Source organism: Dermacentor albipictus, unplaced genomic scaffold, assembly GCF_038994185.2.
Source record: "Dermacentor albipictus isolate Rhodes 1998 colony unplaced genomic scaffold, USDA_Dalb.pri_finalv2 scaffold_15, whole genome shotgun sequence".
In the NCBI taxonomy this organism is placed as follows: domain Eukaryota; kingdom Metazoa; phylum Arthropoda; class Arachnida; order Ixodida; family Ixodidae; genus Dermacentor; species Dermacentor albipictus.
The window spans coordinates 4,384,155-4,398,436 of NW_027225569.1; the positions used below are offsets into that span (position 1 = coordinate 4,384,155).

The following is a 14,282-nucleotide window of genomic DNA, read 5'->3' on the forward strand; positions in this document are numbered from 1 at the left end:
CAAAACGGCAAAGACATTCATGAGGTGCTCCCCACAGGGCAGCCCCCTTCATCTGTTCCCTGCCCTGACGTTGACGCAGCCCTGCCGCCGAATGGTGAGGGGCCAAGAAGAAGGTCCCTTCAAGGTGACGACTAACACCGGATTCTATAGACGTGGTAAGCACCGTGAACGCAGCCTTGCCATGTGGCTGAAAACTGACCGGCACGCACAGCCCACTAATTGATGCAAGGGGCCAACGTCTTCTGTGGGAACGACCTCGAAGTCAGGCTCCCAGATTGCGACGTAGTTACGTCGTTTGCGGGTGCGATCCTGTATCATTTGAAGCGGAGTCCGGCGGCACCGTGCGACTTCATGGGTAAGATTTTGCGAACAATTCCACGATTATGACTGCCCGAGACACAGTCACCCGATTCCTTAGTCTGGTCACCTAGAAAAATTAACTGCTTTAAATGCGGACATCCTTGGTGCAGTGAGGGGTCCTGACGTCGGCTGACATGTATGTCGTGACGTGTGCTCAGACATGGGAACTCAGACATTTAAACATCTCCTGCATGGAATGGACTTCTCTACCTGGAGCCAATGTACATATAGTGTAAAATAAAAGTTTTTTTTCTTTCGCTCGTACTCCCGCACGTGCCCATCTCTGTAGCTGGAGGACTGCTGGCCTAAACGCTACTCCGAGCCGCAACACGGTACGTATCCGACTTAGAGTTGCCGGGGAGCATGCGTCTATTTACATATGCTAACTTCTGCCTCGCATTGTAACATTATTGAGCCCTTCTGATACGTATACGACATCGCTACGCCAACTTTCAATGTCCGCTGGCTGAATTCTTGCCCAGCCTCTCACCTACGCTAGCACCACTGTGTGCCTTGTTGACAATGTGAGTCACTTGGAAATACGAAGAGATTGGGATTGGAATGCGTATGGGATTGCCTTGGTTTTTGTGGGACCGAGATTCGTCATTATCGTTTTGGCAACCGTTTCACACTAGTAGCCGATCAGAAATCCTTGACCGGGCTTTTTCACCAGGATAATAAGCCGATTGTGTAAATCACCGCAGATAGGATCCAACGCTAGGCGTTACCCTTGTCCCCTTATCAATATGAGCTGGCGTAGTGGAAAGTGTTGTGTCCGTGGTTAGTTCGGGTTTCGGTCTTCGGATGCGGTTGGGTGCAGCCGCATAGTGAGAGTGTCCGGAACTACATATGAACGTTCCTCACTGTGTCGATAGGTGGCGCAACATCCCTGGCAAACCTAAAGCCCCTTGATAATTTGAAAGTAGCGACACTCTCCTCCTCACGGCGCTTTCCTCCTCGATTCTCCTCACCCGCCGGCTGCGCACGGCACGCTATTCCTCCTGGGCTCCCGCGGACGGGCCGCAGGATTCTATTGAGGTGTGTTATTTTGGGCCAGTTGCGCGCCCCAGTGGGGTTGAAAATTTTGAGGAATGCTAATAACAGCATCGATAATGCTGGAGGCAACGTTTATGAGGAGGTTGGTTTTTTCCTAAAGCCGTATGAACGGGGTATACTGATTTAAAGGAAGCTTTGAGGCGAGTTCTACACTCCAGACGATTTTTCTGCCACATGATCAGATGCCTTACTTCGTGCGTCTGGTCTACTATTGCTTGTGACACATCCCTTTGTGTGTGGCTTATTAAGCGAAAGCCTTAGACCTCTGTTTCAAGGTCCCGTTGTGAGCTACAGAAAATATCACGTGACCGAAGGAAGGCGGGAAGCCAACCAAAGCATGTGCAGCCGCGTATAAGAGATGATTAATGATTACCAAAGTAATGATTGATTAGTGATTGGATTGTTGTTCATGCACCCTAATCCACCCCAATCGGTCTTAATACCCTTTCATCAACACTTCACCTTAATCCACCATAATCCGCCTTAATTCTCCTCCACGCACCTAAATCTTTATTCATGCATCTTAATCCTTCGTAATGCACTCTAATCCACCTTAATCTTCTTTAATACACTCTAATCAACCTTAATCCTCCCTAATCCACCCTATGTCAACCACTAATGATTCATTAATTAACTTGGGTAATCATTCTCTCATACAGGGGTGGACATGCTTTGGGTCCCCTCTGGCCTTCCTTGGGTCACGTGATACGTCCAGTTTAGAATGCGACCTTGAAACAAAGATCTAAAGGCTTTCGCCTTAAAACTAAAAAAAAAAGCTCAATTTTGATTAGTGAACGCTCATCACCTACAATACTACGGGGATACTAGCCACTAATTTTTTCAGGGCGTAAAGCAGAATCATATAATACTGCGCTTCCGACTGAATAACAATAGTTAGCGACGTGCGAAGTGATGGAGCCACCCCAAAATATTAAGCGTACTGAGGACAACCGCAACAAAAACGCTGGTGAGCAGGCCGGAAGAATGATAAAAATTGCAGCATTAAGGGATGCTTTGCTACGAGCTATAAGAAAGACTCCTCAGCTCGCAAACAACGCTGTTCTTTGTCAGAACAAAGTTGCTTCGGCCAATGTCATGCAGCCACTGCTTCCTACGCAAGCCGTTACGCTTTCGTTGTGGTATCATAAAAACGGCATAACCATCTTCAGGCTTCTTGCTGCAGTTATATGCGCAACAGCCCGGCATAGCGCTAGCACATAGAGCAGGAAACACGGCGTGCAACGTTCGCTACGCCGAGCTAAAGCACCGAGCCAGGCGTGCTCAGGAGGAAAATGGAGCGAACGAAAAAGAAAAACCAGCAAAACTCAAGATCCGCGTGTTTGCAAGGGCAACGGCAGGGAGGCCAATCGTCGTGCAGAAAAACGGGGGCAAAACTGGTTGCCGCGGGGGAGAGGGGGCACGCAAGGGGCGAGGAGGAGGCGAGGAGGTCGCGTGGCGGCGGCAGAGTTCAAAGAGTGGCGGTACTTTCAAATTATAAAGGGACTTTAGGCAAACCCTTGTGCGGGACAGTCACGTGGACTGTGTGTTTGCGCCAAGCGCCAAGTGATGTAGTGTCGTCGCCATCTCCCCGGCAAGGCTACGTTCTTTATGTGTACTATGTGCGGAATAAAGTAATTCCCAGTACATAACATTGGCGAGGATGCGGTTCACCCGCGGCGGGGAAGCGCAGAGGGCATCGTGGAGCATCCAGTGAGTCATGGCTGAGCGCCAGCATGATTTTTCTGCACGTTTGGAGGAGTTTACTGGCTACGACTGGGCATCGTGGTTCGGCCGGCTACAGTTTTTCTACGAGGCCAACGACGCGACTCACCCTGTCAAGCAACGAGCACACTTGCTTACACTGTGCGGTGCTCAAATTTACGACGTGGTTTGTGCGCTGCTTCAACCGAAGACGCCCGACCAAGTGAGCTATGCCGAGATGGTGGCTGCACTTCAGGCACACTACGACCCTCGACCGCCCGATGTCTACAGTCGTGCGATGTTCCAAAAACGAGATCAGCTCTCAGGCGAGTCGGTAAACGACTACGTGGCCGCTCTAGGCAAGTTGGCTACGAGCGGCAATTTCGGCACGCTGCCGACGGCAACAACAGCTACGGCGACGCCAGCTGAGGGAACGGCATCACCAACACAGCAGGGAGCTACGGACTGCAATCCAACGCTTCTGCCATTAGATGTGATGTTGCGCGATCGCTTCGTGTGTGGCCTCCGCTACCAGAATCTTCAGCAGCGACTATTTGCAGAGAGGGACCTGACCTTTTGCAAGGCTTATGATTTCGCTATTCGAGCGGAAAGCGCCGTCCAGCAGCAACGACAGATAAAAGCTGATCATGCGGAAGTCAACAAGGCGGCTACGCGCGCCGGTGGCTGCGCTTTGACGTCCAAGACGCATTATCACCAAGGGCAACGCTTCTGGCGTTGCGACGGTTCGCACAGTCGCAAGACGTGTAAGTTCAGCACAACTATTTGTAATTACTGCCGAAAACAACGCCACATTGCCAAGGCTTGTATTTCCAGGAAGAAGGCTGAGATAAAGACATACCAGCATAGCATCTCCTTAGAAACTGCACAGACTGCGGAAGTGACTAACGAGACCAATCATGAGGTTTCAACGTTGCATGACCTCTGTGCAGTGGCAGACGAATTCAGCACCCCGAAGTTTACTCTGACGTTTGCAGTGCACGGCAAGCCTGTGACTTTTGAGGTCGACTCCGGTGCAGCGTGTACCATGGTTAGCAGAGACACATTTCAAACCGTATGGCAGGCACACCCATCCTCTCTGAGGCAGGACGACATACATCTGCACACCTGGTCAGGTCAGCAACTGCAGGTTGTCGGAACGGCGACAGTAATGGTTCGTCACAAGAACACAGCTTGCAAGCTATCACTTCTCGTTGTCGAGGGCACTGGATGCAGCTTGTTGGGACGCAATTGGTTTGACAAGCTGGGCATCAAGCTTCACGGCATTCACCAGACAACGGAGGAAAGCAGTTTCACCGAGTTGCTACAGAAGCATGAAGAGATTTTTCGTGAAGACACCACAGGACACACGGGTGCGCCAGTGAATCTGGAACTCAAGGAGGAGTCAAGTCCCAAGTTTTTGAAGGCAAGGCCTGTGGCCTTTGCCATGCGCGCATCAACAGAGGCACAGATTGACAAGTACGTAGAAGACAGTATTTGGGAGCCAGTCCAATACTCAGACTGGGCTACACCGCTAGTATGGGTGCGGAAAAGGATGGAAGCTTGCGCGCCTGCTGTAACTACCGTTGTACAGTGAACGAAGCTGCGAAAAAGGCTTCATACAACAGAGGAAGTGTTTAGCACTTTGAATGGTGGCCGGGTCTTCAGCACATTGGACTTGGCTCAAGCTTACACTCAACTTCATGCGACTCCAGCGACAGCACAAATTCTCACAGTAAACACTACAAAAGGGCTGTACAAGGTAAACAGGCTTCCATTTGGTGTTTCAGCCGCCCCAGCAATTTTCCAGCGGTTTATGGAGACCACCTTGAGCAGCTTGCCGGGAGCTTGTGTTTTTTACCTGGACGACATCATCGTGAGTGGAGCCACAGCAAAAGAACACAACGACCGCCTAGCGCCAATTCTCCAGCGGCTGGCTCAGGAAAACCTACGATTGTGTAAAAACCAAGTGTCAGTTTGGTGTGGCGGAGGTCAAATTCCTGGGTCACAAGATTGATGCAGCAGGGATTCACAAATCTGAGGAAAAAGTGTGCGCTATCGTTAAGGCACCAGCGCCCACAAGTAAGCAGACACTGCAGTCATTTTTAGGCATGTTGGCCTTCTATGATCGCCTGCTGGAGCACCGGGCTACAGTGGCACCAACCCTGTATGAACTTCTGGCAAAGGATAAGACTTGGCAGTGGGAACAACGGCATCAAAAAGCGTTTGATGAGCTCAAACAGTGCTAGGGGACGGGTGCAGCCGCATGGTGGGAGTGTCCGGAACTACATGTGAACGTTCCCCACTATGTCGATAGGTGGCGCCACCTCCCTGGCAAGCCTAAAGCCCCTCAATCTCCCAAAGTAGCGCCATTAACTTCCCTCCTCCTCCGCTCGGCGCGGCCTCGATGGTGGCGCCGCCGGTGGTGGGCCTGCCGTAGCAGACGACGGCTAACACGCTACGGGAGGAAATCCGCAGAAAAGTTTGTTCGAGCCCTGCGGAGCAGTTTTATGCGAAGCATACTAGCCGCACAACCGCGCTGCTTGCTGCGCCGCGCGCGGCCGCGTAGCTACCATATGACGTCATAACAGCTGCAAAACCGGAGGCTCAACTCGCGCGCTCGCTTGCGGCCGCGTAGCTACATAGCCGGGTCTCAGCTCGTGCGCTCGCCTGCATGAGTTGTTTCTTCGTCTAGCCGAACCAAATATAGCCAAGCAACAGCAGTTCACCAGGCTAAACAGTGGCTCAACAACTAAAATAAAGGCTAGTATGCTTCGCATCCTAGGCTTAACCTTAGCTAAGCCACAGCCATTTTTTTAGAGCGCAGCTCTTTGGCGTCCGTTCCTGGGTTTCGCGTCGTCGTCGGCGTTGTCGTCGGCCTCGTAACCAGCTCCGCCCCCCTTTCATCCCCCCAGCGCTAGCAGCGACCGACTGATACCGCTGGATGCCGCTGACGCCGCTAGAGAGTCAAGATAATGTGACTGCATAGAACACCGTCGCCGCCATGCAGAAAGAGGAGGAAAGGGTCCCCCCCCCCTGTTCTTGTGTGGCGGATAGGGTGCTCTTCAGTTGCCGACGCGCCGGTTATTTCACGTAGGCCCCGGCACGTCGACGAATACGTGACCACCTTCCCACGGCTAGACCTGGTTCTTAGCGCTGCGGAAGCGAGGGTATCATATTGTTTGTGTCGGCATCGGCGGCGTTGTCCCTGAAACCAACTCCGCAGCTGGGGTTGACTCACTATCGGCGTCAGCGGCATCAGTCAGTCGCTGCTATCTCTTCCCTCCTCCCTTTATCGTGTTGTCCGCTTGCTGCGCGCGCTTCTGCCCCCATCGTTTGCCGCTGGGTGTACACGCCGCCCCCCCCCCCCTCTTCCTGCGAGTCTCCGGTTGTCAAAGCGCCGGCTCGAACTTAATTGCTTTCTTCGCTCCTCCTCCAATGCAACCCCTGTGCGGTGGCAATCAGAGAGCCAGATCGGTGGCGGCGGATCTGTATATGTGCACCACCCGAGCCGAAATTGCCGCTGCCGTTCGCCACTGCGAAATTATCTGCCAGTTCTTTCTGAGCCATGAGCGAGACGACCGATGGAAGTCCTCCGTCTGCTGCTGCTGCTGCTGCTGCTAAACGAGCTGCCAGAGCAGAGGCCCAGCGCCGTCGCCGTCAGAATCCAGAAGTGCGTGCCGCCGAAGCAGAAGCTTACCGTCTCCGCCGTCGAGATGATCCAGGAGTACGCGTCGCCGAAGCAGAGGCTAAGCGCCGCCGCCGAGAAGACCCTGCCGTTCGCGCCGCCGAAGCGGAGGCTCATCGCCGCCGTCGAGAGCAACCAGCAGTAAGCGAGGCTGAAGCAGAAGCTCATCGCCGCCGCCGAGAAGACCCTGCAGTTCGCGCCGCCGAAGCGGAGGCTCATCGCCGCCGTCGAGAGCAACCAGCAGTAAGCGAGGCTGAAGCAGAAGCTCATCGCCGCCGCCGAGAAGACCCTGCCGTTCGCACCGCCGAAGCGGAGGCTCATCGCCGCCGTCGAGAGCAACCAGCAGTAAGCGAGGCTGAAGCAGAAGCTCATCGCCGTCGCAGAGAAGACTCGACCGTTCGCGCGGCCGAGGCCGAGGCCAAACGCAAACAAAGGCTCGCATTTGCTGCGCTCAAATTTTGCATTAGGAAGTAACGTGATCGTCGGTAATTTTTTCAATCAAGATCTTTCTTCGTCAGTCAGTAACTAGCCTTTAGAATATCGTGTTGGAATTGCGGAACATATAGAGAAAATTACCATTAATCAAGGCGTATTTAAGGCGTAAAGCGCGCGACGTTGAGAGTTCGTGTTGCTGAAACACGACGCAAGCACGCGGTGTACTCAAACACGCGCTTAATTACCAAAGTTTCAGGTGTTGACAACGTGAAATTATGTGTTCGTGGTTTCGTAGGTTCATTTACGTACCTGCAGGATACTTTTGTTCGGCCGGCGCGTGAGAGATTGCTGACCGCACACAGCCATTTCGGCTGTGTGCGGTCAGCAATGCCTTGCAACAGGGCCGTTTTTTTTTTCATTCGGGGTGCTTTGTTAATCGTAACGATATATATATATTTTTTACAAGTACTGCTCCGGGAGGGCACATGTAATGGCTAATGGAGGCCTCTGAAGAGCACGTGACATTACAAAAATGCAGGCGTCGCAGGGAGTGTTTGCATATAATATTGGCTGTCCGCGATCTTATGCCCCCTTGGCCTGCACAGGCTTCGGCGAGCCCCATCCAGCCCTGGTTCCAGCTTTGGTGTTCCCGTTGCCGCTTTGGTGCACTGGAGGCGCCGTCAATAATACGAAATAATGACAAGGTGTTACAAATAGTAAATAAAATTTATTGAAGAAATACAATCGCGCCGAGGCGCCAGCTTCTAAAGCAGCGCTAGCGCGCCCGCGCGAGTATTGTGAAACGCCAACGAGGAATTTACTGGCCCATGTACGACGCTACGATCAAAGTGCGCGTTAAACATCCCCAGGCGCGCTAGATAAAGTTATGCGAAGCCATCCACTACGACCTGCATCCCAGCTTTTGTCGCGTCGGAACGTTAAAAACGTTAATCACCATAAACCAAATCAATACATGCGGGCTTACATTCGAAGCTAAAAGACTAAAAAAAACGTCGAGAATGTGCTAACTTCTGGTGGAGCTCAAAACACACCCTGAATAAAGTCGCTTTTATGTCACAGGCCAGCTGCAGATGCGTGCATTTCACCGCAAGACGCAACTACATGAAACAAAGATAAAAAAAAGTCAAACAATGCGCTAAAAACAACGCAGAGCATGAACACACACTTTTTCGAAGTGGAAGGCGTGAACTAGGCTCGAAATAAGAGGTTGTGAGTAGCCGTGGCCCTTACTTCACTAAGCTGTGCGTTCTGTTTCTGTGCCACTTCCTTGAAGTCAGCTCGCCTGATCCTGCGAATCCACACTTCTTTTTGCGTTGCGCCCGCCGGACGGCAAAGCAAACACCGTTTTGCCCTCGCTGTAACTGTTGCGGCAACCGAAGGCGCAGCAGCATGGCATCGCAATTAAGTTCTCGGCCCTACACTTTATATTACGCTAACGCACTCCGTCGGTCCTCCTGCCGTACTTTCGTCGCCCAGGCCCAACAATATAGGGCGGCGCGCGCTGGAAAGAAAAGAATATACAAAAGCGCGGCACCTGCTTCCACGTGACACAGATTGGCCAATGGGGGAGCGGAGGAGGCTGGGGCGACAGCAGACGTGGAGGAGGACGCGCCAGGGTGAGCGGGGTGGCGGAAAGGTGTAAGAATGGCGCTACTTTTGAAAAATTGAGGCGCTTTAGGCAAGCCCTAGAGTCACTGGAAAAAATTTCAGAGTACCGCAAAGGTCGGTGTGTGACTGGCAACAGTGAGCGGCCACCGCCATATACCTTCCAAGCCGACTGCGTCGCGGGAAGGCCGCCGTGTTGGAAGAGCTTGATATTGGGTGACACATCGGGTTGAGTGTTTACCCAAATACCAATACTTTGTGCCCGGAGATAATGGTTGCTGAGAGCGAACAGAAAATGTTATGTTGTGCGAATTAATGTACCCCGTGGATGTTTTGCACGCCGACCGTGTTTACTGCTGGAACTGTGCTACGATTGTGGGCAGCAGCTTAGCGCTGCTATAGGGAGCTTATGCACGCGTTTTTTTCCCCTTCCGCGGAGTGAGCTACGAATGAAACATTTCGTCACTTCGAGCTGGAATGAGGCAAGCTTGTGCTTTTGGCCATGAACATCGTGGACCACCGCCGTCTATTGACTGTTTCCAAGCAGGACGAAACTAAAACCTGACAGTGTCACATGTACGTACGTTCATTGTATATAACTTCACAAGCTAAATCGGATACATTTATTTAGTTTGTAATAGGATACCGCATGGTCTCGACTCTGCCGGGCGACTTCGTCCGCCGTATACGCACGACACACTGCGACTGCCGTGTGCGCACCGTTGTTTGGCCGTGATCGTAAGACGATCTGTGCACAGCAGGTATAAAAACCAACTTCGATGACCATATTGCGCACGGAATCTTGTGGAAGGCCAATATGAGCCTTTTGCATGATTACAGCAACGTATATGTACTTCTGTACACTGATAATGAGCGAGTTTGCTATATTGCGATTTATGAACGCAGCCGTCTGTGCGATCATGAGCGGCAACTTTTCTCAACGTATTTATGACTCTTTTCTTAGACTGCCAAGATTTGCTGCCTGTGTAAAAAAAAAAAAGGAGCCCTTCTTTTTCTAAGTTACATGGGCGATGCATAAAATTCTTGTGCTTTTAGAGCGGTTTATCTAACATGCATACTGACAGAGTGAAACTAAAGCTAATGGGTGTTCTCTTGTTTTGTATTTCTTGTTATGGATCAAGAACAACATTATTTGGGTATGCACCGTAGCATTTCGACATACAACATCATATGTACGCTCACTTCAGTTCATTGCATGTGCTCGGCTTACAAGCTCAAAATTTGAAGCATGTGCTGTGAACATCACCTGGCCGTTGATTTCAACCTCAAGATGCGTATGTATAAATGAGCAAAGGATAAGTGGAATACCCATCCACTCTAGGCTTCTCAAAGTCTTCAGCACAAAAGTGGTCCTGCAAATGTTTGTTGTATGGTTAGAAGTGTGATGCTGGTCACCCTAACGCTGGGCTGCCGAAGGAGACTCCCGGGGCTTTCTTGAATGAAGCCCTGTTTCAGACATGTGAAACAAGAAATACTTGGAAGACAGCTGTAATAATAGTTCGAAAGACCCAACTAAGGAGACGAAGAATACGTTACAAAGGTTTAGAAGTTTACGTAGTGAGACAATTAAAATAGCTCAATTGAGATGTTAACGCGAATGTGGCCGCAAACGCGCAGCTTCAAGGATTGCTAACATTTAACCCATTTCTATTTTTCTACCAGTGCCAACACAACTGCACAGAAAGCGGCCGTTATGTGGACGCACGAGATGTACTGACCATGTTTTTATTGACTGCGATCGTCACGGTCTGAGAAAAATAAGTGCCATATGGGTCGAGTGACTCGAGGCAAGAGCGCACTCACGTGCGCGGAGAAATCATGCAAGTACCTGGTGCACGTGAGGACGCGGAATTCTCGCGCGACAAGTGTGCCTTCACGTGCCACGGGCACGGAATAACCGTGTGTGTTGAGCAACAAACGCGTGTACACGTGTACCCGCGTCAAGCGTGCAAGACGCGAACGATCCTACAATGAAATCCTATTTTCGTAGCATCGCTAACAGGGCGTGCACTTCGCTTAAATATCTTCTAAAACAGTGACGAAAAGCACAAGCAAGGTGTACTTATGCCTCGCGTACTTGGGTGCTTTTTGTAGGCTTGAAATTCTCCCGGCCCATTCTGTGTAACCACGCAGAACGACGCTCTCGGTCATTTTTCCCGGTCCGAATCGAACAAAAAGCCATTCCAGACTCGGTTCGGTTGCTGCATCTGAAGGCGCAGCAGCCAGGCATGATTTCCTTGCAGTCAAACGCGAGCGCGACAATCGGAACACAAAAAACCTAGGGAATCTGCGCTGCCTGCGCTCTAACTAAGCCGGCCCGCCCAGCGCTTGGAAGGTATACAGCACCCCAAAGTCACGTGGTACGGTTGGGCCAATGAACGCGTCGTTGGCGCGGGGAAAACGAATGCCGTACTCTGGAATTTTTTCCAGTGACTCTAGGCAAGCCCTGGTGCGGGACAGTCACGAGGACAGTGTGTTCGCGCCAAGTGATATAGTGTGGTGGCCATCTCCGGCAAGTCTACGTTGTTTATGTGTACTATATGCGGAATAAAGTAATTCCCAGTACATAACAGAAAGGACAGCTAAACACTACTTGAGCCGCTTACCTTTGCTTTATCTAGAAAACGCAGGAGAAGATACGTCCGGGGAACATGTGCGGCACGCACAAGAATTGAACGAGTTTACTCTGTGTCCCCAGAAGCTAGTAGCCAACAATACCGAAGACAGACTGCTTCGTCAGGCGAACAGTGGATCCTGCATGGCTGGCCAAGAGAATTGAGTGCAGAACAGCAGTGTTTGCAATCTAAAACTGCTACAGCGCAACATAGCAAGGACGAAACAAGCCGAACCGGCCATATGAAAGAATAAATTAACAGTTCTGTTCTTTCATCTGCCCGGCTAGACTTGTTTCTTCCTTTCTATGTTGCGCTGTACCAGTTTTAGAATCCAATACCAACTCACACAAACCTCAATCCTAGCGTTTACAACCTTTTTACATTTGTAGATATGAATTAACAGTGCGTGACGGCTTAGTTTATTCGAGGCAGCCCGTTATTTCAAGCCAGAAGGCGCGTTCCCTCATGCTGTGTGATTGCACGAAACCCATCCGGGCATGGCGGCAATGAAGAGCCACGCTCGCACGGTCTTTTAGTACTCTGTGCTGGATCGCAATATAAAAAGCCTGGTAAACATTTGGCCGTGATGTGTGCAATGTTTGGCGACCTCCAGCCGCTCAGGATCCATCAAGTTCTCCGGAAACCGACAAGCGATCATCTCGGTTGCACGTTGACTTTGCTGGTCCGGCGGAAGAGCATATGATTCTTGTCTTGGTGGATGCAGGGACGAAATGATTAAGGTGGTGCCGCTCAAAACTGCGACGGCTCCACAGTGGAAGTGCTCGGAAGCATTTTCGTCCATTTCGCCCTGCCTAACAAAGTGGTGTGCGATAATGGATATCAATTCACCAGCGCGCTGACAAAGATATTCTTCCGCAACAACCATGTGTTCCACATTACAACTCTACGTTATTATGCGCTGTCGAACGCTGTAGCAAAGTGCGGAGTGCGCACTCTGAAAGGAGCACTAAATAAAAATAAATCGGGGTCGCTGCAATGCCAACTCGCTTGATTGTTGCCTCAGTACAGGATAACGCCGACGAAGAAAGGCAAATCGCCTACAGAGAAGTTGCTGGACACCCATCCAAGGAACAGACTAAGTGCTTGCTTCCCAGATCACGAGGCCAGAATTGTTCCAGTCAGGATTCATGACTCGGCTACATCTACGCCGTTGTCTCCTTCCGAAACGCAAGTCTGGTCGCGACAGTATAACCGCAGCGGACATAGATGGCTGTCTGGAAGAGTGACTGCCGCCAGTGGTGCACGTTTGATCACGGTCAATACAAAGGACGGAGAGCAGTGACGACATGTCGACCAACTGCAACTTCAGGAAGTTCAACAAGAAACTGCTGTAACGCAACAAAAGGAGAGCGAAATCGAGAATAGTGGCCGAAGTTCGCAACCTGATCGGCCATCAGTATATGAAGTCCGTGAGCAAACCGACATTGGGTCGAGTGCAGGTCAAGCTGCAAGTACTGGGGAAAAGCCGAGGGTCTCGAGACGATGAACTTGGAAAAGAAAACCCCCGGGCAGAATGCGGAAGGAAGTGCCGTATCGCGCCAGACAAGCCCTAGAAGGAAGGGCGCCATTACGCCCACGGCTGAAGTGTGCTGCGAGCATCGGAACGCTGCGTGGGGGGCATACTCGGAAGGGAAAGATTTGGGGGCTTACTGGTAAGTCGTTGCTTGACTTGCAAGGACTGCTCGCCTAACCTTGAAAACATTTCCGTTATCAAGAGAAGTAAAAGGCGTGTGACACAGCAGATTGAAAAATCTGAACGGATCTCTAGACTTGGGGAGGGATGTATCAGCATGGCTTCCATCAGACAAACAGCTGACATATTTACGCATGCGCAGATGTTAACCCCCTGGCTCGGACAGCACGTATATATTTTCGCGAAAGATTCAAAATCATGTCGGAAGTTCAGCGCTCGTCTTTCTCGCCCTTTCTCCGTCCGTATATTAGGCTTTTACGCTGTCGTCTTTTCAACTACTCCATAAGCTTGTCTCGTAAAAAAACTTGAGGGGAATATTAAGGCGTTTTGGCGCGTCAGCCATTCAGTAAAGCACAGCTCACATTTTGCCGTGTACCATAGTGTTGCACGTCTATTGGCCGACTTATAAATTTTACAGCAAAGTATAGGGTGATTGCAAACATAATTATTTCAGTACAATTTAATTCATCGCAGCTGCCACTTACCACGACAGCAGTTGATCGATTTCTGAAACTTATTAAATTACATCATTATACCTTAGATTCCTGTATACCTGTATACCTGTATACGCAATGCCTCATGACCTCGAGCGTACCGGAATCTCGGAAGAACGCTAACATAATCCTAATCCATAAGAAAGGGGACGCCAAAGACTTGAAAACTTATAGACCGATCAGCTTACTGTCCGTTGCCTACAAACTATTTACTAAGGTAATCGCAAATAGAATCAGGAGCACCTTAGACTTCTGTCAAGCAAAGGACCAGGCAGGATTCCGTAAAGGCTACTCAACAATAGATCATATTCACACTATCAATCAGGTGATAGAGAAATGTGCGGAATATAACCAACCCTTATATATAGCTTTCATTGATTACGAGAAAGCGTTCGATTCTGTCGAAACCTCAGCAGTCATGGAGGCATTACGGAATCAGGGTGTAGACGAGCCGTATGTAAAAATACTGAAAGATATCTATAGCGGCTCCACAGCCACCATAGTCCTCCATAAAGCAAGCAACAAAATCCCAATAAAGAAAGGCGTCAGGCAGGGAGATACGATATCTCCAATGC

At 50.5% G+C, this 14,282-nt stretch overlaps 1 protein-coding gene across 1 annotated transcript; it reads left to right on the plus strand.

The window, feature by feature from the left end:
• Positions 1-3,133: 3,133 nt before the first annotated feature.
• On the plus strand, positions 3,134-4,711 carry LOC135913420 (uncharacterized). The gene has a single exon (XM_065446001.1). The coding sequence runs from the start codon at positions 3,134-3,136 to the stop codon at positions 4,709-4,711; it is 1,578 nt and encodes a 525-aa protein (XP_065302073.1).
• Positions 4,712-14,282: the final 9,571 nt, after the last annotated feature.

Coding starts and splice junctions, on each gene's coding strand:
- LOC135913420 (XM_065446001.1), top strand. CDS start 3,134: ATGGCTGAGCGCCAGCATGATTTTTCTGCACGTTTGGAGGAGTTTACT.